This window comes from Poecile atricapillus, chromosome Z (assembly GCF_030490865.1).
Source record: "Poecile atricapillus isolate bPoeAtr1 chromosome Z, bPoeAtr1.hap1, whole genome shotgun sequence".
Lineage (NCBI taxonomy): Eukaryota > Metazoa > Chordata > Aves > Passeriformes > Paridae > Poecile > Poecile atricapillus.
The window spans coordinates 31,442,678-31,466,729 of record NC_081289.1 but is presented as its reverse complement, the minus strand read 5'-3'; the positions used below and the strand labels follow the sequence as shown (position 1 = coordinate 31,466,729).

General features: G+C 47.4%; 1 protein-coding gene across 2 annotated transcripts in view; it reads right to left on the bottom strand.

Annotated features, from left to right (window-relative positions):
* Nucleotides 1–6,904, bottom strand: part of LOC131572813 (netrin-4-like) — a 47,030-nt gene extending 40,126 nt beyond the window's left edge. The window contains exons 1-2 of one of the 2 annotated variants that reach the window (XM_058826189.1): nt 6,731–6,904; nt 2,751–3,280 (exon numbers count right to left, since the gene is read on the bottom strand). In XM_058826189.1, coding sequence (XP_058682172.1) covers nt 2,751–3,280; nt 6,731–6,806 — 606 coding nt within the window. In that variant the 5' untranslated portion in view covers nt 6,807–6,904. Of the gene's footprint in view, nt 1–2,750; nt 3,281–5,919; nt 6,059–6,730 lie in introns of those variants that run through there. The other variant, XM_058826190.1, reaches the window with a different exon arrangement.
* Between the last annotated feature and the right edge of the window lie 17,148 nt (nt 6,905–24,052).

Genomic DNA, 24,052 nt, shown 5'->3' with positions numbered 1-24,052 from the left:
AAGAAATCTAAAAAAAGAAATCCAGTGGCACTCACAGAATTTGTAGTTGTGCTTTAAAGAAAATGAGTAATACCCTTCAGACGTGGACATTCTGGATGGCTGCATATTTGAAACCACTGTTTCAAGTGAAATTACCGTTTCCATATGTCTGAAATTAGGTGCTACCAAAGTGGGAGTAAAGCACAACATAACTCCAAACAGAACACAAAACTCTGGTGTTTCTTTAGGTCAGATACATGTTGCTATTGGCAGCTACTAGTAATTGCTGGAATGCAGCACACTGTAATAAATTAAACGTGATATTTGCTAAGCATGCAGGCTTGCCATCTGGAGAGCTGCTGCTATTACTTTGCAGGTAAAAAGTAGTGTTTGAGTGCAGGAAACTGAAGTGTACCATGTAAGAAAAGTCTTCTACACTCCAGCCCCTTGGATGCAATATTTGTTTAAAACTTGGAGCAATTAAATACTCTTGACTTTTATAGCTTCTTTGCAAAAACACAGACTAAAGTGATGCCAAAAGAAGAGGTCCCACGGGAGCAGGCTCTGTATATAGTCTCTTTTTGCAGCATGCTACTGCAGATGCATCAAACACCACCAAATTACTTTTCTTCTTGAGACAGGCATTCGTTTCTACACACAAGACCTTGATTCTACTGTCCCCACATTGCACCAGCCCAGACGGGAACTTGCCCAAGGTTGGGATTTGTACAGGTTCTCTCTCTCCAGGCACAGCCCCCATCCTGGTGTGCAGTGACCACAATGGAAACTGCACCAGGATGCTAGCAACACAGGACCCAGTACCAGTGAGGCAAATATTGCCTTGTAGGATGCCCTGGGTTTCTCACCCCTGAGTAAAAATCCTTGAAAAGATAAGAAAAGGAGCTTGCAAATCATATACCCAAGAGAAGTCCCACTGGATGGCCTAAGAGCTGGGGATTTCTCCTGCCCTCCATCACAGGCTGGCATAACTTTATGATTCAGGTGGTGGAACCCAGAGTCTGGCACAAGTACTGAGGGCCTGAGAAATTCCCAGTGGTGTACATGCAGCCTTCCTTTTGTAGGTCTTACTTTGTAGTTAGTCCTGATTCAGAACCACAGAATTATTTGGCTGAGAAAAGACCTTCAAAGATAATCAAGTCCAACATTCCTGCCATGGGTAGGGAGGCATTTCAGTAGATCAGGTTGCTCAAAGCCCCATCCAAAGTGGCCTTGAACACTTACAGGGATGAGCCATCCACAGCTTCTCTGGGCAACCTGTGCCAGTGCCTCATGACCCTCATAATCAAAAAATGTCTTATGCCCAATCTAAATAAATTTCAGTATAAAACTGTTGCCCCTTGTCCTGTCAGAAAAGGCCATGTTGAAAAGTCTTTTTCCACCTTTCTTGTAAGCGCCTTTATATACTGCACTCTGAAAGGAAGTTTAGGCAGCTTTTTGGGGGCACAAGCAAAAGGTGGCAGGAAAAGAAAGATAACATTTTTTCTCAGCAGCCATCTGAATTAAAATGTAATGGAATAGTCACCCTGGATCTGTCTGACAGGTCTGGAGATCCTTGTTTCTCAGCTGGTGAGAGCATGGAACAGCTTCTCCTAGAGCCAGACATCAGCTGCCTCCTGAGACACAGCTAACAGATGCACTTTAGTGAAAAACAGCTCTCAGTATTTCTGCAGAGTGGCTTCCTAGCCAGAGCATGGCTAGAGGTGACCACAAACGATTGCAAAGGGGTCTGAAAACATGACTTTTCTCAACATGAATGCTGGTCCTCAAGGATCGGGCTTTCACCTCACAGCAGTTCTCAGCAGAAACTACAATGATGTAAGTGATCTCCTGATTCACTAACCAGATTTTATCCTTTCTCTGTGTTAGGTCAGAGGGAAATTTTGATTAAGCTTTCAGGCAAGTTCATGAAATCAGGCCACTAGAGGGAGCAGCCTTTGAAGTCCGGAGCTGGTGACCGGGGATGTGTCCCCACGAGTCGGGGGACACAGGAGCGCGGTCCCACGGCCGCGACTCCCAGGGAAAGCTCCCCAGCACCGGGGGTCAGAATTGGACATTGGGAAGGGCATTATTGGTAAAGCCTCCAAAGGCATCACTTGTTATCTGCTGCTTCAGATACTGAAAATCATCCGACTTTCACGTATATTTTTCTTCTTAGCAAATATGATGTTTTCCTTCCTTTTTTCCCAAGTTCCTTTCATATAAGCGTGCACAGGAAAAAAAGAAGACAAGGTATAATTTTTAAAATTACCTGGCTAACCTGGTTTATGGGAACCATACTTCAGTGTGTGGCGAGTAGCTACGTTGACTGGTTACACGCCAACTTCTCAGTGAAGTCACTATTAAAAGTCAATCTGGTGACTTAATTTTAACACAGTTGCATGTTGGTCAGACTGATTTACATCACCCTAAAACCACACGACTGCAAGTTCTGGAGAAAGCTGTCTAGAGTGACATTCCCTTTGGCGTTCCCGAGGAATCAGCAGCACGTGCCTAGGTTGCAGTTGTGTAGCGGAGTTCACCAGGTGAAAGGAAAGGAGTTTTTTGGAAAAGAGAGGGACCACGAACGCAGCAAAGCAAGAGGCAGGGCGGTGCCTACATCACCTAGGAATGAATTACGTTAATTCGCCTCGTGAAATAAGTGCGATGGAGATGCAGGTGTAGTGAAATACGAAGCGTAAACACGGGCGCAGAGGTTGCAGAGAAATGGGGCCGGAGCAGGGGCTTTCTCGTCCCAGCCCAGGCAGACTTACCTCTCCTCCAGTGCAGGGGAAGGGGCTCGAATATCTGGAAGTGCAAATGGCTCCTCTCTGCCTCACATCATCCTCCAGCCCGAAGGTGGCCGAACAGTTAGCAGCAAAGTATTTGTAAGGCTTCCACGTCTCGCCGAAGTCCTGGGAGCGCTCCAGCACCATGGCAGCCGGCCTGGGCGACTTGAAGACCATAATCAAGTGAGTGAAGTAGAAGGCGGCTTCCAGGTCCAGGCGGATGGTCTCTCGGGGCGCATCCTGGGCCGCCTGCCACCAGGTGCGGGGCAGGCGGAACGGGGAGTCGGCCATGGCTGCGGGGGGATGCGCCAGCCCCGCCTGGGCCCCGCTGCAGCGGCCGCACGAGGGGCGCCGGCAGCGCCGCTGCTCGTCCTCGCTGTAGCTGCAGAAGGGCTCGGCGGCGCGGCGGCCGCAGGACGTGTCGGTGCGCAGCGCCCGCCCGTGAGCCAGGTTGCCCATCCGAGGGTTGCAGGCCTTCTCGCAGGGACTGCTCGCCGCCGCCACGCCGCCCAGACCTGCGGGGCAGAGAGCGGCGGCTGAAGGCGGCTCCCGAGGTGGGGACACCTCGCCCAGCGACAGCAGGCGCTGCCCCCGCCGAAGCCGAGTGCCGCCGGTAGCCACGGAGCCCTGGAGGGGCCGTGCGACAGCGTGCGACACTGCTGCTCAGCTCTCCCCTCTGTGCAGCTCGGTGCGCCTATAAAAGAAACACACCCCCAAACCTTTCGGGGTTTCCCTGCGCTTGGGAAAATCCCTGCCTACCAAGAGATGCAGAGCGGGCAGCAGACAGGGGGAGAGATGAGTACACCCTGCCCTCCCGCGCCGGGGCACCGGAGCAGGGCTCAGGCTTCAGAGCCATGCCACCCATGCCCCGAGGCCTCCAAGGGGATCCAGGTGGCCCTGGGGAAGCGGAGAAAAGCAGAAGAAAGGCAAGCTGCCGCCAAGGCAGCATGCTGCCACGAGGCCAGGAGACTGCCATGGGGAACAGCACTGCAGCAACCCAGCCCAGGGTGCAGCACATCGGGTGTCAGGGGTGTGGAGCACTCAGGAGTATCACCTGCCAGCAAGGACCTCAAGTCTTCACCTCCTTTCACACCGCTCCATCCCTACCCCAAATCTTCCCACAATCAGAAACTGCTGTTGACATCAGTGTTTAATTGTAGCACCGCTTAAGTTTGGAAAGGCTGTTGCTAGTGTGTGTAAAGAGAAGGGAAAAAAAAAAAAAGTTTTGGTTGAAATTATGCTGGCAAGCTGCCGCACAGCTGAGGCTCTGTGGTTTTTGTTCAAGCTTTTCTGGAAGTCCTGTCAGTTTTGAAATCCAGTTACAGAGTCAAAGAAAAATAAAATCACCATGGGCTTTGCTGTGAAACCATGTCACTCTCACACATAATCAATGTAATTCTTGCTGCAGGAATGCTTGATTAGGGGCTCTCCAACTTTTTATTAATGAATGTATGAGTAGGTCAAAGTAGTATTTGGTGAATTGTTTAACATAAAAAAACAAAACTCTGTTGACTAGGATGTGTGCAGGTCAAAAAAATCTGAGGTTCATAATGTCTTCTTTTTCACCAGGCCAGTCATACACAGTCAGCTTTGTGCACCAATTAATGTCTTCTTGGCATTTTTGTTATGTCTGAAGGTCATTTCAGTTTAGCATCCAACAAATCCTTTCTCTGGGGCTTATTCAGCTTTTGCCTACAGTGTCATAGTTGCAATTAAGCTATATCATGCACTAGCAGTGCTAAGCCTTCCAAGCCTGACAGCATCCCCCACTTCTTCCGCTCCTCAAGAAGCACCCTGGATAAAAACCATTTTTACCACCAAAGCTAAATATCTATACAGGTTTTCTATAGTGTTTCCTCAGAACAGATGTGGACCCCTGCTTGCTATGCACCCAGTGCAAGGCACTTCTGAATCCAGTCTCTGGATTTCACTGGGTAAGCAGTCTTGGGAAGTTCTTAGTGAACAAGAAATGCTCAGTCAAGTTAGCTTCCTACAGTGTGCTGGTAAAGGTGTGTTGGACGTGACCTATAGTAACTGTGCAGAATACGATTGCTCTAGAAAAGTAAACAAATAGAGCTGTAAGGTCAATGTAATATCACTTACAACTCCTGAACATCCTTTTCAAAGCCTTGTATAAACATTAACTAACCTACGTAGCTCTCCTGAGGGGTAGGTAAGTTAAGTGCTATTATCATATTATCAGTTAGGCTAGCCAGTAGTTGGCCTAATTTATGTCTTTGGCTGCTTTCCTGGATTCTTTGGCTACGTGTAACACAGTGCAGTTGGCCGCTACACAAATAGATGAACATTTACTGCGGTTCCCTCAGTTGTGGGATTGCAAAGCAGATTTGGGAAGTGGTAGGAAGAGCAGGGCTCAGTCAGCACCATCAGACAGGTTGAGATTACTGTTTGTGTTCATCAAGTCCTTCTGTTTTTTGCACACCAGACTGCTGCCTCCAGGAATGCAGTGGAGGAGGACCTGGTCAATGGGAGGTTTCCCTGTGACTACAGTTGGTGTTAGGGCTGTCGTAGATGGCCCCAGGGCAGGGACAAGGCTCTGCCTGAGCCCAGATGGGAGGGGTTGGCTACAAAATCCCATGTCAGACCCCGGGAGCTGAGAGCATTTGATTGCTCCCAGCTCGGGGTGTGCTCCAGCCCTGGTCATGCACGGTCACTGACTGCAGTTGTCTTCGGGCCAGGCATAGAGGGTCCCTTCCTCAGCCGGGATCACATCTGGGGCAAGCGACCTTGGCTTCAGCAGGATTTGAGAAATGCTGCTGGCACACAGACGTGGGTCCCAGGGGCAGAAAGGGGGGAGAGGAAACCTCCTTTGAAAGGGTGTTTGTTTTCACTTGAATTGGAAAAGAGTTGCATGACCGATGCAGAGCACTTCACGTTATGAAAAGTGACAGCTTTCGAGTGCAACACTGGCTGCCACAGCAATTCAGTAAAAGGACAAACTGAGAGCATAGAGATTTCTATGCTGGCAGTCACAAGTTCACAACTGCTCCGACACAGCACTGGAAAAGGTGCTTTTCCTTATTGCACTTAATGCATCTTCCCAACTAAATCTTCCCATTCCATCTACTGCACATGCCACCGGACTGGGACCTTCAGTAATGAGTAAGAGCATGCAGCAAATATCATGACTCACCTGGGAAAACATCCATGGAAAATCATATGCTTCCTGCTTAAGCATTTTAGCAACACATGCCTTGTGATGTTTCGTTTATATCTTGTGCCTGATTAAATGTTTGTATCCCATCAGAGTTTTTTTTCTTCTTTTTAAAAAAATAAATTTGGCACTCGGCTTGCACCCGGCCGAGGAAGCGTTACGCAAACTGTTTATGCCCGAGTGTGTCTGCTGCGGGACCCCGCTGCGGGCAGCTCTGAGCGCCAAGTGTTTATGCTGCGGGAAGGGGCTTTGAAAACCCTGCCCGCCCTCCTCCGCACCCCGACCACTCGGGCCACCGCCGCCCAAAGCGCCCGCGGAGCCCGCAGCGCCCCGCAGCCGGGCCCCGCTCCCGCGGCATCCCCCGAAGCCCCGGCCCGAGCCCACCCGGCCTCGCCGCCCCGCCGGACGCTCCGCGGGCAGGGGCGGCCCGGCGCGGTGCGGTGCGGCCGGACCCCTCTTTGTCTGCGGCGCGGGGCGCGGGGGGGACGCGCATCCCGGCCCTGCCTTTCCACAGCCGTCCGCGCACCCCGCGTACCGACGGCACCGCACGTGCGGACACACGCGCACCCGCCCTACGTGCGCGCACATCGGCGCGGGTACAGGCGAGAGCGCGGGCGCGCGGACACGTGCGTGCGGAGACCGACGCGTGTGCGCCCAGCGCGCGCACGCCCGCGCGGTGCCCCGCGGGCGCGGCCGCCCCGCCGCACGCCCGTACCCGCACACGCGCGCGCATCCCCCTCGCGCTCCCGCGGAGGACGGAGAACGCCGAGCGCGGCCGGTCACGACCCACCTGCAGCGGCGGCGGCGGCGCCCAGCAGCAGCAGCAGCAGCAGCAGCAGCAGCGCCAGCCGCATCCCGCGCCCCATGGCCGAGCGCCCCGTGGCCGCCCGCCCTGCGCGCCCCGCCGCCCCGCGGCGCGCCCGGCCCCGCGCGGCATCAGCGCCCCGCGCCGCCCGCCGCCCGCCGCGCACCGCGCCGCCCCGCGCCGCCCGCCGCCCGCCGCGCAGCGCCCGCGCCCCGCCCCGCCCGCCGCCGCCGCCCTGCCCTCCCGGCCGCCCGCCCGCCGGGGCCGCCGCGCCGCGGGGGGCTGTTGCCGGTGCGCGGCCAGGCGCGGTACTGCAGCGCGGGGCGCCCCTCCACACACACGTACACACCCCCCTGCCCGTGCCCGCAGCCCCGGCGGCTCCGCCGCGGCAGCCCAAAGCTGGGAGACAGAGAGAGATCCGCGATCCCCCGGGACGGGGGGCTACCCCTCGCAAACCTCCGGAGGCTTCGGCTTCCGAGCCCGGGCGCGCTGTCGGGGCACAGAGGGTGGAAGTGAAGCTACAAAAGGCAGCCTTCCGCCGGCCCGGCTCGGTTTCAAACGAGGGACTTAATTTACCACAAGTAACCCCGGCTCGCTCAACTTGGAAGACGTTACTTGTTTTATCGGCTCCTCTGGTAACTGAGCGATGGAGCCACGTAAACGCAAGAGGTTTTCCCTTCCTTCCTAGGAACTGACCGTCTGTGTCTTAGCTGTCTATGTCTATTATCTATGTCTTACTGTCTGATGGGTTCGGTAGCATCGGTCACGACACCGCAACCGCAGCTTTGGGCTCTGAAAACAGGAAAAGACACAGTTGCATCCAGTGTTCGTCACCTTTTTAGATCTCAGCAAAGGACCATTAGGAGAGCAAGGGTGGAGCACTTCTGAGCAGTCATTTCTTTTTACTTACCTGAATCTAATCTGGGAGGCAAGAATATTGCAAGAGCTACAAAATGTTGCATATGTCATTCTCTGCACTTTGAACTTGGACAACTTCAGAACAATTCTGTTTTAAAAAGCAGCATGACAGTGTCTTAAGACTACCATGCTGCCTCCTGTAATGTGTTTCAAAAGTGCCTCACATTTTGAGCTGCTAGGATTATATCATCACCAAAATGAGCACTGAAAGGTATTTAGTGCACAATCATCTGACTGGACAGTGTTATCTCTATGTCTTTACCTCAAAAGGTACAGGAAGGTCGTTCTTTGCCATCTTTCCAGTTTTTCAGTGCTGAGTTATATGCCACGGGGAAGCATTTTGCTCGCCTTGCTACTGTCGTTTTCTCCACCCTCCAGGTGAGACAGTCTAGACAGGGACTTCTAGTCTCCAGGCACCTGTTGAGTCCCCATGTCTCAGGGGGCTCTTCAGGGGCTTTTCCTGCAGCCTGCTTGTCATGGTGTGACGTCTGAGCCTCCTTATAGCAGTGACCACAGAGAAAAGAGACTTTCTGCCTTGCATCTTTCAAAACAGTGATGTATTGCCAAGGAATCACACAAGGGTTTGTGTTGTTGCAGATAGATTGCAGCAGTCACATTCTGCAGGGCTGGGAAAAGAAAAGTGCAAGCCACAGGTGGGGAATTTATCTCCATTGCAACTCATAACTCATAGCTCCTTCTACGTCAACAGTGCCAGGTGGTAAGTCTGCTGTAGGCTGATAAGTCTGGGTGGACCTGAGCAAGAGCTCACGCTACTGTGTCAACCCATTTGGCATCAGGAGCACAGAGCAGGCCGAGGTCCATAAACAGTAGGAGTCATTTTCTTGATAGGGCAGAAGGTAAGACTGACAGGAGCAGAGGATGGCTCTGGAGAAATCCCCGGGGCAGGAGGGAAGGAGATGATCTGGACCAAAGAACTGCAGAACAAAAATTTTGAAGGAGATGAATGGTGCTAGCACTGGCTGGAGAAAGTGTGCAACCAGGTTCAGGATTAAATTGGAAGAGGGAAGAGTAGTGCCCAGTGAATGGAAATGAAGATGAAGGTGACAGAGTGGGTGTGTAATTGTGGGGGTAGGAGACGGAGAGAGTGTGTGCTCAGAACAAACTCACAGCATTGTCAGAGGCAAGAGGTCAGATATTGCTGAAACAGATTAAGGGAATAGGAAACCGGAGAGAATAAAGAACAATTTCCAGATAACCTCAGAGATGACATCCAAAAGTCATCTTAGGTATCCACACATTTGAGAGCTTGATAGCGTGAGACCACTCCTTTGAGATGCTGCCTGGCTCATGTGCCTCAGTCCTCTTAAGCCAAATAACTCACATTTTCTTGCCTAGCAGCTCTGCTCTTCCTACAGGACTTTGTTTTACTTTTTGGAGGCCTCACAGTCTGCAACACGGGCCACAGGGAGCTCGTGTCCTCTTGCACCCCTTCCCTGGCTCCTGGAGGCTCCATGGGACCTGCACACACCTGCAGCCATGACTGCACCCAAGCCAGTGGCTCAGTGAATGCATCCTGGGGAGCTGTGCATCGCCACAAACCGTGGACATCTTCCCAGGGCAGGTGTTGCTGCTTCACTGGGCTGCTGGGAGTTCACCAGAAGGTTAGAAGGGCACAGAGGTGTTTCAGCACAGTTTTCTTTTCTTTGTCTGTCAGTGCTGCCTCTTGAGTTGCCAGAGGAAATAAAATCACGTATTTGCAAGGAGGTGAATGATCACCTCTCACCAAATTTCTCCAGGATCATAAACTTTTGGGTTCATACTCTACTACTAATTAAGGAAGGGCAAGAGTTGTTTACAGCTCATCGTCACTTTTCACTGTGGGTGTGGTGAGGCACTGGAACAGAATGGCTCAGAGGAGTTGTGGATGCCCCATGACTGGAAGTGCTCAAGACCAGGTTAGATGGGGCTTTGAACAACCTGGGCTTATGGAAAGTGTCCCTCCCCATGGCAAAAGGTAGATGCTGGATGATATTTGGCCCCTTCCAACCCAGACCGTTCCGTGATTCCATGATTCCTGCAGTGTGGCTGTAGGCAGACAGGTAGATGGAAAGGCTCAGAATGTGAAGATCACCTGTCTGAGGCATGCATTTCTCAATTATACTTAAGAAGTCTTGAAAGTGTAATGATGTTCCCTCAATGAAGGTGTCACAGTAAATGTGAAGGAAATAATCGGGGATGGCAGGCCTGGGGGCATGGCCTCTGCCTTCTCAGAGATGCTGAGGAGGTAACCTGAAGGAAGGAGCCTGCTGCTTTGGTAGAGGCCCCCAAAAGCATGATGCTATCCCTGGGGGGTGGAAGCAGAAGCCTTTTGGCCTTACCTGTCAGTGTGAAATCCTGGGCCCTGCATTGTGTGAGGAGAGATGATCCTCAGCGAATCTCCTGCCCAAGCACCCTACCAAGGGTAAGGATGAGCTGGGGGTAACACTTTCGAGTCAGTGTATGAAGCTAAATTTAGAAGCAGACCACAGGGGGCAGGGGGGGGAGGAAATACCCAGTCAGAGCCACCTGGTTTAGACTTTTGTCATTAAAAAAATCTCAAAAATTCAAAAGATCAAACTTATTTTTAACTAGAAGCTTGTTCAAAGATCAGCATTTTCTCTGTTGGCATCTGTGTAAGTATGCAGAACTCCTGTTACAGTTTAACAGGAGGCCCTTGGGGTCGAGGCAGTCCTTCAGACATGCCTGACTATTTTAAGTGGTGTGACGTGTGCTATCTTGAGCCTGCCAGTTCATTCACTGCTCCTCCACAGGCTGGGCATAGCCTGCTCAGTGCTGTGCAAGGAGCGGAGTTGCTACCCAAAGAGACCATCACAGCTTGGCAGGGAGATGAGAGGCTGGATTGGAGCAGTCTCTGCCAAGCAGTATAACTGCAGGGCAGCAATTCCAGCCAAACAATTACCTGTGTGCTTTAGCTCTAGAGATGCTTATTTTTAGTTTGTTAATTGTTTTTCGTTGAGGGACCCTTTCAGCGTCCCTTGGGCAGGACTGGATGTATCTCGCTCTGCTCAGCAGTAGAACTGGTCCTTTACTGTGTAGGAAATGGTGATGTTACTGTTTCTGTGAAGGATCTACTGGATTAGCAGTCCTTTTTGTTTCAGAGAAAATTTGGCTGATCCAGATCCTTTGGCTGTTGTAATTTTCAGGAGATGAACTGCCCCTTTTGCTATGAACAGAGGTTGATGTACCATGCACACATTTTAAACATGTTAGAAGAGCTTTGTAGGAGAGAATAGAAATTTGTTTCAATAAAAAATATGGTTTTGATTCAAAGCCTACTGAAGTAAATGGAAGTTGACAGCTGATAAGTGGATTTTGGATGGGGTCTGAAGCCACCTCCCTCCTCTCTGTTTTGGTACCACATCTTTAAATCCTTTCTATTAAAACACCTTGTTAACTCTTGTACTTCTCCATTTTTTTTCTGCAAATCACTGAAAATCTTCCAAACATCATTCAATAAGCAACAAAAACCTTTCACTGACTCATAAGATTTTGAAACAACTTGATTCCTAGGTTTCCTGTATGAAAGTAAATCAAAGGAAAACCCAGAGCAACCATTACTGATTCAAGCTCCATATTCACAGCATCAGAGAATCACAGAGTGGGTAAGATTGGAAGGGACCACAGGGGGTCATCTGGTCCACCCTCCCTCAAGCAGGGTCATCCTAGAGCAGATTTCACAGGATTGAGTCCACACAACTCTTGAATATTTCCAGTGAGGGCGACTCCAAAGCCTCTCTGGGCAATCTGTTCAAGTGCCCTGTGATATGCAAATTCCTGTGAAAGCTGAATTATGATACATGACAACATCCTACAAAAATCTGGAGAAAATGAAGGAGCCAAAGTGCCCTTACTTTGCCCTCTACCCAGTGACTGATTGACTTAATTTTTTGGAGACAAGTGTTTTGCATGCTGGACCAGGGTGCATATAAGAAAGGGAGTACTTTCATGGGATTTATGGAATTCAATGTAATTGGAAGTCAAGTAACAGCAGGATTATGCAGTGATAGTACTATTCTTCAGAAGTCTTTAATGTGGCTGGAAAACACCAAATTTCTGCCCACCACAAGGGAAAAATGCAAAGGGTCCGTCAGGAAACTGAAAAAGAGAGGAAGAAGAAATCCTGGAGTTATTCACTGCACTTCACATTTAATGTGAGGGCAAAACTGAGACCTTGACAATCTCTTGTGTAGACTTCTGCACCTGGCACATAATGCTAAACCCCTCCATTAATCACAGAAAAACTTGTTTACTATGTAGTCTGGTAAAGATTTGAATCCTTGCCACTCTGTGTATGGCATGGGGCCTTTTAGTGTGGGAATGGCTCTCCCCACACAGGTGCTCCAGTAAGTGTTCATCACCTGAAAATGGTGATGAAAGCAGGTATTGCTTCCACTTACAGTCCTCTCTTGGGATTCATGGGAGGGACGAGAGGGTTAAGGCTGTTTCAGGTATCCAGGAGGTCCAATAGCTGCTGCACTTCCCTGACTAGCAACACCAAAATGCTTTCTGACAGGGATTTGTTTTAGGAAGAAAGGTCAGTCCCAAGTCCACTGCTGCAGGGGATTGCCTGGCAGTGCACAAGACTGGATCCAAGTGCATTAAATTCTCTACATCCATTCCTATAAAAACCCAACCTCAGACCCTATTTTCAATAATACTTTTTAAAGGTTTTGCCATCTTTCTGGAAGGGTGAGTTGGTGTTTCATTCTCTCAGCCATAATAGCTCAAACCCCACATCAATTGTTTTTCATGTGCAGCTGTTTTTTATCCACAAGCCATTGCTCCAGGCATTTTGAGATTTTTTTTTTTTTTCTCCTTTCTCTCTCCCTCTTTTTACTGTCCATTTTGGACAAGCAGGAATGAAGGGAAACCAGCTAATCTGCCCATGCTCCATTTATAGGGGATTCAGGAGGAAAAAAAGCAAAGTAAAAGACAGAAAGAGATGGGAAGGACTTGTAAAGAAAGAAAGTGTTGGTAGGCAGTCAGCATAATTTTTTGCAATAAGACCTGTGCTTGCAGGACTATTGCTGTCACTGTTTTCTTAGCTCCCACATAACCTCTGCCCTTCCTCCTCCCCTTCTTTCCTGGGTAATTGATATGCAAATATCAAGACCAGGATGAAATTTAAATGCCATAGAAACCCACAGCATCAACGCTTTCTATGTCAGTTCTCTGCTCTGTCCTTCAGGCTACAAATTATTAGGAGGATTAACCTGCTGGCTGCTTCCTGAATGCCACCTCTGCCAACTTCAGCATCTAGTCAGCAGAAACACTCCTGGCAGCCAGGGAGAGCAGCCGAGGCGGCGAGAGGTGGCTGGGATGGTGAGACAGCTGGCCATGGCCAGCAGCGATGGGGCTGGCAGTGGGACGAGACTGGGCACAGCCCTCCCAGGCCCTCACACTGGCTTTGTTTCAGCCCTGGCACCCAATCCTGAAGCTGGGAGCAGAGTGCCAGAGGAAAGCCCAGCAGCCAGCAGTAGGCACAGCAGTGGGATGTGGGGCTGGGGATACAGAGGGAAAAGGATTAGCTGAGGAAATCTGCTGTCACCTCTCCACTACCCTCCAAGCCATAAGTTGGTCTGGATGTTTGCCTTGTGCTGGAAAACCATCAAGGGTAAGAGTTGCCACATCTTTCATCTCCAGGAAACACCTGGCTGGCCATGGAATACCACAGCCAGTTTCTCAGCTCCTGACATGGGACTCTTGTAAGATGTCACTGATGTAAGGTGAGCCAAACCCCCAAAGCTGGGGTTCAGTGTGACTGAGGGAGGGGTCCCTGCCAGTGGGTGTTAGGGTGTTATTCTGTGTGTGGACACAGAGACCATCATGCTGTGCTTCCCTCTGTGCCTTTGCCAGGGAAAGGAGGGCAACACAGCTGTGTGTGCTCCCACTTCTCAGCCAGGACATCTGTCAGCAGAACCCTTTTGCAGGACCTTGGATGTACGGGACACAGATGTTGGTGAGGCCATGCCACCCTCTTTGGCATCTGCTCCTTACTTTTTGGTTCAAACTATGAGCATCATCCTCCTCAGCTCTATGATGCTGAGCTGTCCAGGCATCCTGAGGACTCTCAAAGCATCCAGCTCTTCCCTGGTGGCCTGATCAATGGGAATTTGGTACTGAAGTGCAGGAAACAAGCCTATTGCACTGCACCTTACAGAAAGGGAATTTAGCAGAGACAGCTGCAGGGACTTTCAGATGCAAACAAAGAATGAATTTAGAAAACCAGCTTAAAATCTAACTAATCAAGCCAGGAATAGGCACTGGATGATCAGGGTTTCCTCCAGGACAGCGACTTATTGCTGAACCTGCTTCCCCAGTGCGTTCAAGAGCTGCACTACATTTGAATTAAATGAGGTTAATAGCCTTCAGTTACAATCACTACTCATGCGAAGGAAAGATGGTATTAGTAGAAAACAAGATGGGAAAAACATGCCTCTGTCTGCCTGATCAACAGGATGAGCAACGAAAATCTGACAAACTCAGTTTAGAAATGCTCAAACAAGCATTTGGCAGTGGTTTCATGGCAGACTTAGGGAGGGTTAGGAGGTTGTAAATCACCCCCTTCAGGCATTCCAGACCAATTTAAATAATGACCATTTATCACACATAGCAATAAAGGTAGCATTTAGAGAAAGCACATTACTGTTTCATGACCCCATTGGACTTCATTGAAAACGAAACAGAAATGACTGTCAGACAACATGTGAAAAAACATTGATTAAATGATTTCACTTGATTGAGCTGTTGGAATAGAGCTGTTGGAATAGAAAGTTCCTCTCAGGGTCTAAGAGGCACTGTGAGCATTGGTCCCCTCTTAAGCCTGAGTCCCTCTGGGCAGCGGTGCAAGGGCTCCCACCCTGCCTGCTGCAGGACATGCAGTGCAGCCTCCAAAGGCACACAGAGCCCCATGCAGAAGTGATGGGGAGTTTGTACCAATGAACCAGCGGCAAAGATGGAAGGAGCTACAGTCCTAAGTTGTCACAGCACAGCCGGGGAGGGCAGGGACATGACTGGCTATCCTCCTCCTTCCCCTCTGTGTAGCACAGACTCTACAAAAATATGACAGAAATTATGTCTGTCTTATACTGATGAGAAAGCTCTCTTGACAAAGAGGCGTGTTGCAGAAGGTCTATTTTCCCTCCTTTCTTTGGAAAACAAAGAACATCAGGAATAATCCAAGGGAGCCACAGTCCTGGCTCAGAGGAAAATATTGGCCATGCACCATGGGGTGCAGAGGAAAGATCTAATGCCAGAAAGAACTCGTGCTAGTTGAGGTACTTTCATTGCAGCCAGACTTCATGATGCAGGTTGCTGGATGTGAGCATCACTGAGTGCTGGCTGGTGGAAAATACACCTTCAAAAGAGAATTAATTCTGTATGTCTAACATGCATCCAGCAGATTATCTGGAGTATACCATCTAGTCAAATGAATTAGCTTCAGCAGAAGTGGAAATGGAAGAGCACTTCTCTCTTTAAACAGAAAGAGCTCCATAAATGTGGAATGTGCTGTGTCTGTATTGTTGTAGCACCACCAGGGTAGCACAACTATGGATTCATGTAACTCATGCATTTGCTCTAGTCACCCTTTGGCTGCTTTCAAGCTTGGATCACTAGGGAGATTTTAAACATAATTTTTTATAGGCAGTTAAATACAACAGCCCTGGTTGTTCAGTGTGTCTGGATTTAGAACATGTACAGAGTGGGAAGATGGCCAGAGAGCCAGCCTAAGTAACACTATTCCCAGCTGCCTTATTCCTGCATATGTTAAAGATGCCAGGGGCCTCATGACTTTTGCTCTGGTTGAAAATAGAGTAATTAAGCTAAATTAGCCTGTATTAAGCTCTTGCTTACAGCTAGCTTTGGTACCTCTGAGCCATGCTGCAGGCAGCAGTGAAGACATGAAATATCAACATGGCCGAAACAAAGCCTGATCATCTCAGAGAGAGTCCTCTGGGGATTCTCCATCCCCCTCAAAGCAGCTCAGATTTCCAGGCCCTGGTGTGTATGCTTCTGATCCCACAACATGCAGCAGGAACACAGGGATCTGGAGACATTTTGCAGTACACAGTAGTAAAGTGACAGATTGTTATCCTGGGACATGCTAGCTGTGTACCTGTACCCAAGAGGTTTAGGAGGAACTCTCAGAGAAGAAAAAGAAGTTGAGGCAGCTTTGGTTTGCACAGCCTCTTCTCAGCAGCTGATCTGGTAAATTCACAGAAGAACAGAAAATACAGCTGCTATAGAGCTGTGAGACCTTAGATGCCCAAATCCCTTCTGCAAGTGGGCTTTGGGCACTGGGAGCTATGGGGGAGCGGAAGGGGCTGCCGTACCCACACACAGCCAGATGCATTAGTTCATCTACTTCTTTTAGCAAAGTCCTATGGACTCCTATGAAGACAGTTCAGCAGGCAAGACTTCTTCAGGTGTTTGTTTTAAACTCCTGAAGGGCAACTTCAATATATGGTGGTTTAAAATCACTTCCACTGGAGAACAGGCAACTCCTTCAAGTGCTATGAGTCAGTGCTGTGACTGTGCTTGGAAGGGGAGGAAAAAGCACACAAAAAGGGGCAGATACCAGCCAGATGTTTAGTTTGTATGAATAAGACCATTCTATCAGCAGCCCTGACAATTTTGCTCATAAGGGTATGCTAATTCAGTGGGGAATTGGAACTCTGGATGCACTGGTATTTCAACTGGGACAACACCAGCAGCAGTCAGGGTTGATAGCATTGCTGCTTGAATTGAAACTTTTGCTGCTAACATAAATGACTCCTAAAAATTGCTGTGAGCATTATGAAAAGGTTTATCCTAGCATTTCCTGATCAGTATTTCCTATTATAGCTAAACCTATGTCCTTAACCCAAAAATATTTTCTGCTATTCTGAACTGTGCCTTTCAGTCAATGAAAGCTTTGACAGGGATGTTTTTTTCTCCTTGTCATGAACTTATCAGCTGAAACACATACTCTATTCTTTAAAGAAAAAAAAAAAAAAAAAGGTCTATTTGGACTGGAAAATAAAATTAAATGAGATTTCATTTCTACTGTTTCTTTCTTATCTAACAATCTTCTATTGTTGTTTTCTTCCTTACTCTAAGTTCTTCTTAAGTTTCAAACTTGCTCTGCTTTTCTATGTTGCAGCCTAGATCCGTCCTTTATTTCCTGCCATTGTGACCTTAAATTCTCTCCAGTTAAAAAAACAATCCTCCCCCTGTAGCCTACACCTGATCTCTGTCTTCCCTTCCATGATCATACCCACCCACTTCTCCCATTCCCCTTCTGCTGATATCTTTCTTTTACAAAATTAGTATAAGATTGTGTGTAAGAAATTATCCCTAAAGAATACTTGACAATAAAGGAAATGCTCAGGCATGACAGACTCCACTCTTCTGGGTCATTATAATATCCTTTTGTGCTATAAAGCATGCGTCCAAAAGCCAAGTCATCTGCAGAATGAAAAAAACATGAGACAATCCCTCTTTGTGTTTCCTGTCTTTATAAAATGAGTCTAGACTTCTTAGAAAGTGTCCATTGAGAGCCTTGAAACCCCTCCTCCACTGGGCAAGCACAGTGGCTGCAGTGACAAAGTGACTGTTGTGCTTAGCATCTGAAAACAACGAAGTCCAGCAGTGCAGTGGCATGTTTCCACTATCATGACCATAAAATCTCTGACAGACAAACATGGGAGTAGTCTTGGCTTTGTAGGAGCAGTAGTGCAGTTTGTAAACAAATTCCCTGGTAATCTCCATTTATTGCTAAGTGGTTGGATTTGCAGTGTGGTTCTGGCACATGAGAATGAGATTTCCTTCAATGACTACTAAGCAGGAGCTCTGCTCCAGGAGAGCACCAGCAGCACTCCAGCACCTAGGGGCATGTACAGGATCACACGAGTGACCTGTCCTTCAGGTCAGGCCATCAGGGTCCTATAAACCAATGGCTGATAGGGACATTACAGTCCAAAGAAAACCCCTTGGACAGATATGGTAGATGCTGATTTACATAGAGATTCATTTAGCATGATGAATTACCTCCTCATGTCCTGGAGCTCCAATGTCCTGACCTCTGTAGTCCCATTCCTGGGCACCCAGCTTTCTCCTTACAGTGCACACAGACAGCTCACTCAGGAAAATATGGACAAGAAGGTGGCAGTATGCCTAAAAGGAAGATGACAGGACACTTTGATTTGCAAAACTTCTGTCTGCTTGTGGCCCCAGTCCCAATGGAAATTGCATTCCTATTTATTTAGGCACTGCTAAACCGTGGTCAACCCTAGACCTTTAGCTTGAGTGTTGTGATGCAAGGGGGATTAGGCTGACTGCCCTCCAATAACCCAGACAATGAATTAATGTTTCCTCTGCCCTAAGATCTATTCTGTAACAGAAAAACTCCTTAGAAAGGACCTAGAGGTCTGTTCACCAACTTGGGAACCCCACTGTTGGAAAGATGCTGAAATGCTGATGGGTTTCGTACAAGAACAGGAGAAAACAGAGAGGGAGGACAGACCTCTGCTAGAAGCACAGACAGTGAAGCCTGATCTGGCTGAACAAGGACTGGAGAGAAATACTGATAGTAAATGAGTCATGGTATGGTTGTTCAAGGCAGGACAGCTGTGCACACAAAAGAAAATCATAACTGAATGCCAGGAAAAATTAAATGCAATATAGAATGAAAGAACAAATTAAAGAAGTTTAGGGGATTTCCAACTCCATTAAAAAACATAATAATGGATAATACAAGGATATCACAGCACTGTAAGAGTGAGACATATGAGACACTTATTTTCCCATTTCCAGTTTCTATATCTTTAGAGACCATAAAACAGAATGCACTGCCCTGCAGAGCTAAGATTTTTAAGAGAAGCAAATAAACACATACATAGCTGCATGTGAATGAAGAGTCTGTAGCAACAGACAGGATCAAAAACATTTTTAAGACACATAGCAGAAACTAAACTCTGGGGAATATCTCTAATTATGGTCAAATAATTTAATTTCATAGTTTTCCATTCTGAGCTTACTTGGCTCTTCACCAGATCTTGGCCATTCTCAGAGATGGGGCATAGAATGATTGAATTATGACTGAGATAATGTTCTCCTTGGTTTGAAAGAAGAAATCATTGGAAAAGGATGAAGAGAGATAAGCAGTGCTTAAGAGGAAAATTCAGAAAGATTCAGGAGTTATTAAGGATGGAAATATTTTTATAGCTTTGTGATTTTGGCATTGGACAAAATTTTACATACATTCCTGACAGATGAGATACTCAAACATCTGGAGAGATATGAGCTGATACAAAGCCACTTAATCATATTTCATACAGGATAATTTTAGACATTTCTAACAGCTAGAGTGACTGTGAGACTTGGGCAGGGCCATGGATGTAAGCTCCCAGAAGTTCAGCAAGGAAACAAACTGACAGCCAGGCTGGAGACCAGGACTTCACTTCATTGGCAAGGGGAGGATTTTCCAAGTGCAAGGGGGTTCAAGGAGGTAACAAAATTTTCCTTGTGTTCTGAACAGACCACTGAAGATCTGGGTGGTGGGAATGGACTTCTACTGCTTCTGTAGGCCAGTGACATTCTAACCCCCACTATAGATCCCCGGCTCAGAAATGTCTCCAGGAGGTTACAGACTGAAATCTGAAATCTGTGGTCTGACTCCCATCCACCCCCAATGCAACACAGAAAAATGCTGCTTTTGGGAGAGGGTAGGGACATGGGGTGCCCCCAGGTCCCTCTTTCATGCCAAGGCCAGGCCATGGGCTGTAGCAGCCTTGTGTAACCTGAGCACGTGCTGTGCCCTGCAACAGAGGGGACAGCCAGGACAAAGCTCGGGCCACAAACTGGGAGGTATTTTGGCACCTTACTGCCCTTGACTAAATAAGACACCTGAGCTTCTGGAGGCCAGACAGGAGTGGGAACACTACAGGACAAATGGCTCAGATTTTTAATGGGTTTAAAATTGGTTTGAAATCAAAGAAGATGAGATCCATTGATCCAATGTCGACTGACGTTCTTGAGAGGAAGCCAAGAAAAACAAGCTGCCATTCAGAAAGTCACTGAAGAACAAAGGACAGAAGTAGGAGATGAAAAGGGGAACGGAAAAAAACATGAAGCCACCAGCTCAATACATGTACCTAGCAGAGGTCTGTCATGTAAGTACTACTGTCTAGTGAGGTCAGTTAAAAAAGGACTTTTTGTTCCATAAAAACTTGTTGATATGTTTGAAATATCTCTTACATAACTAAGAAAATAATTTCTGATTTTCAAGTACATTTCAATACATAAATTCCCTTTCCAGACTGGACAGATACAGAACAAGTTCTGGGATTTGATATGGTTTAAAATTAATTAAAGGGGTCATTTTTCTTTTTCCATCCATCCTCCAATATATAAAGCAATATTGCATTCATGTTTGCTGATCTAAACTGAAGTTTCTCCCTTACCCTGTAGTCTTTTTTTCTCCTTTCTAGCATAGAAAGTCCAGAGAAAAGAAAAAAGCAAAAATGTAAGTGACTTGGGTTTTTTCTATAAGGGCTAAAATAAAAGACCATTTATATTAGTATGAAATCACATTTTGAAAGTTATTCCACAAAATTTCTGTTCTATAATGTTCCATAGAAAGCAATACTCATGTTGGTCTCCTGCTTTATTTAACATACAGCACGTTCCTCATTGCTGCAGCAACACATCACAAAGTCTGAGCAAACTCCACTACTCTTGGAAAGGCAAGGAGATGTGGAACAATCCACATAAATTATTTTTTATACATTTATTGAACAGGCATAGGGACATAATGAAAGTAATCAAGCTATCCCAGCCTGCCAAGGAGGACAGAGACCGACCCAAAAGCATGGGTTCAAAATAGAGCTTAGAGAAAAGCCAGCAGTGACTCAGTTCACAGTTGTGAAGGATTGGTGATCTATATTTTCTATCTTGGGACAATGCTTTTTTATAGTGAGTAATTGTGTGGGTTTGTTTGTGGCCTCCCACGCACAGAAGCTCTGTATTTTGAGAAAAGCAATGTCCAGTGGGATTTCCACTGAACTCTCTGACAGTAGATTTTAGTGTTCAGTGAGCAGCCATAATTGCTTAAATTTTTGAAAGTCAGAATACATACTAATTTTGGGTTTCTTTCCCCCAGCTAATTTTCAAGATTATTCTGAAACAGTAGACTAAAGGACAATCTCCCAAAACCAGCAACTGTTTTGCCTATGTCCACATAACAACTGTAACATTCATGGTGTTGCTGGAACACGTGCTGTCTTTATGGGCTCTTCGTGTAAGAATTTTAATTTATCTAAAGTTGAAAGTTTAAAGCTTGTGCTAGCTTGTTCTGAAGACCTTTTGTACTATTAACTGAATTATGTCAAGTATTTTCTGTCAGCTATAAGATTTGTCATAAATCACAAGAAATCTTGTAATAATGTAGGTCTGAGCATTATGTCTCCAAAAAGCCCCTTTCATAATGGGAAATACTGTCTTATGCTTTTTAATGTCTTTTTTTCCTCCCTTCCCTTGGGCTGTGCTTTCTTCTTCCTTTTGTCCTTTCTAGGGAAATTAGAGCTTTCCTTTGGACTAACAGGAGAGAATCAAACATTTAGTTAAATTCTGTGTTTGTACCTTCTTTATCTCCCTGTAATAGAGGCAATTTCCTTTCATCTGCACAAATATTCGGTACACTGGACTCCACATTTACCATTTAGTTCCTCCTCAGTAATTTTCCACTCAAGATCTTTTAGCAAAGATGGACATAAGTGAGCTTATGAGAAAGACTTCTATATGCTGGGAACATTTGATTTAGGGCCAAACCCATCTCCTGTAAATGAGAAACACCTACAACCATCCAGCCCCAAATACCATAACCAGGTAATGCTGCCTGTTGGAGCAGGTACTCCTAACATAAAGAGATCTCCTGGATGTCACTCTCCTTGCATATCCTTGGGAGGCCCAGGGCAGAAGATGCCCTTCCATTGGCACCAGGATATCCAGAGCAAAGGCAGGGAAGCTGAGTTGGGCCACATACACATTTTCAAAGGTTTATTCCCCTGGGCAGTGCTCACTGGTAGGCCAGGGATGTGCACTTTCATCCATAATGCTGAGGGAACAAGCAGACAAAAGAAGATGCTGCTGCTAAACAAAGACAGCAAAGGTCTGTCTTTGGTGAGGGAACCCATCTAGGACCAGCTGATGGGAGAGGCTGTGTCCAGCTCACATTTCCACCCTTCAGTCACTCAAGACAGGCAGCAGCTTTGGCTAAGCTGCACATAGCAGGGTCACTGAGAGATAGCCATTTATTTGTTTCAGACCAAATCATGAAAGGAGCAGCTGCTTCAACCTCTTCAGCTCCAAAAGAAGCCTTGCAGGAGTGTGCAAGTCTTTGAGAAATATGTCTGTGCAAAGCTCACACTTTGAGTGTGAGTATGACTCCCATACTGGAGACAGATGAATTTCTGTGGTGAATGGAGGAACTTGTTTTGATCATGTTGCTTCACCTCTTCTCCCTTCTCCTTTCAAAGTGCACAGGCCCCATCACCAGGTGATGGCAAGCTTTGAGGCTGCTCTCATACAACAGGAGCCACAGAATCACAGAATCAGTTGGAAGGGACCCACAAGGACCATCAAGTCCAACCCCTGGCCCTGAGCAGCACCATCCCCAAGAGTCACACCACGTGCCTGACAGTGTTGTCCAAAAGCTTCTTGAACTCTGTCAGACTTGTGCTGTGACCGCTTCCCTGGGGAGCCTGCCCTCACGGAGAAGCAGCTGGATCCTGCTCAGAGCCACCTCAGTGTATGAGCTTCACCTTCAGGAGGGACAAGTGAACCAGAGTTCGGCTGTCAGGTCACCCCACGAGACAGAGCTGGATGCAGCAGCGCAATGAGGCGGGAGCTGATTCTGGGCTCTGCTCCAGGACCTTGTGCAATGTGGACTTTAGGCCTGAAGTACCCCATAAATGACAAGTAGACACTCAAAGGGGCTTTGAGCAGCAATTAAGTGACAGGCAGAAGCCTAGCACCAGCCCCCTGTAGATCCCCTGGTTAGAGCCACTCAGGGCAGTCATGCAGCAGGGAGTATGAAGTTTTGGGAAATGAGTCTGAAGAATCTGGGGTATTTTTTTTAAACATTAGCTGACTGTCTGTGCAAATAATTTTCCGCCTATGGGTGTCCTACAAAAAGTTGACTAACATGCTCCACTAATGAACCTTTGTGACTGGGGTGCCTTGTGGATGAACCAGTATAGTTTCTAATTCTCTAAGCAAACACCAACATTCCCTAGCATGAGTAAGTTGAGTGGTGAGCAGTGACTAATGAACAGCTGGTATGAATTCCTGAGACTCCTGGAATCCAGAAATATGTTGATGAATTCTGGCAGAAGTCCAAATATTTGCAAAGTAATGACTAAGGTGGTAATGAACTACAGCTGACTGGCTCATTCATGTTCAGAGGCTCAGCGATTTATTCCAGTGTATATCCAGCATCTCTGACCCAGTTCTGGGTCACCTTTTCCTGTGTGGAAGGTGGTGCATGCCTAGGGATGCTGCAAGCACTGCAGTGGAATGGGGAGCCACTGGAGTACTGGTGCTCGTTTGCATTGCACACACGCTCCATCTCAAGGCAACCAGGACCTCTGGCTTGTGTGAGGGCCCCAAGCCCCTTCCCATCTGCAAGGCAAGGTGCACAAGCAGCTCTACAAATACTGGCCCAGGCACTAGATACTTCTGGGAAGAAGGAAACTGAGCATCAAATTGGGAAATGTCTCATCTTGGACAAGAAGCAGCACAGTGAAGACTGAAGTTGATGAAGGAGATGGAATGACTACCAGGCCAGCAGGGACAGAACGATTTAGGATTAGATAATTTCAAACTGGAAAGAAGATTAATCTCTGGAAATACAACCCACAGCTGAACAGTAGAGAAGGATGGGAAAAATCTAGGCTAAAGAGCGTGGATTCTATGTTGCAAACATATGTATTTACAGATGCTGACAGGCACCAGTAAGCTGGTATCTTCTATGGTGTCACCTTTTAACACTAGATTTATGCCAAAGCCCTGCACTGATTTAGTAGGGTTCCTTTTCACATGCACAGACATATATGAACAAACCATACCTCGGACAATGTTCCTATGATAGCTGGAGACATATCTGGCTTGTCTTCCAGCCCTTCCTTGCGAGCAGACACATTCAGTATATGTGAAGACAGGCATATTTCCCAGCATGGACTGGGAATGTTATTCACAAATTTCCTTTGGTATATTCAAGCAGACATCTCAAATTAAACTGAATTCAGCCCAGCACATGGCCTCACTTTTCCTTTCCCTCTTTTTGAAAGGGATTTATTCTAATGATACATTAATTCAACTGTCAGGCAA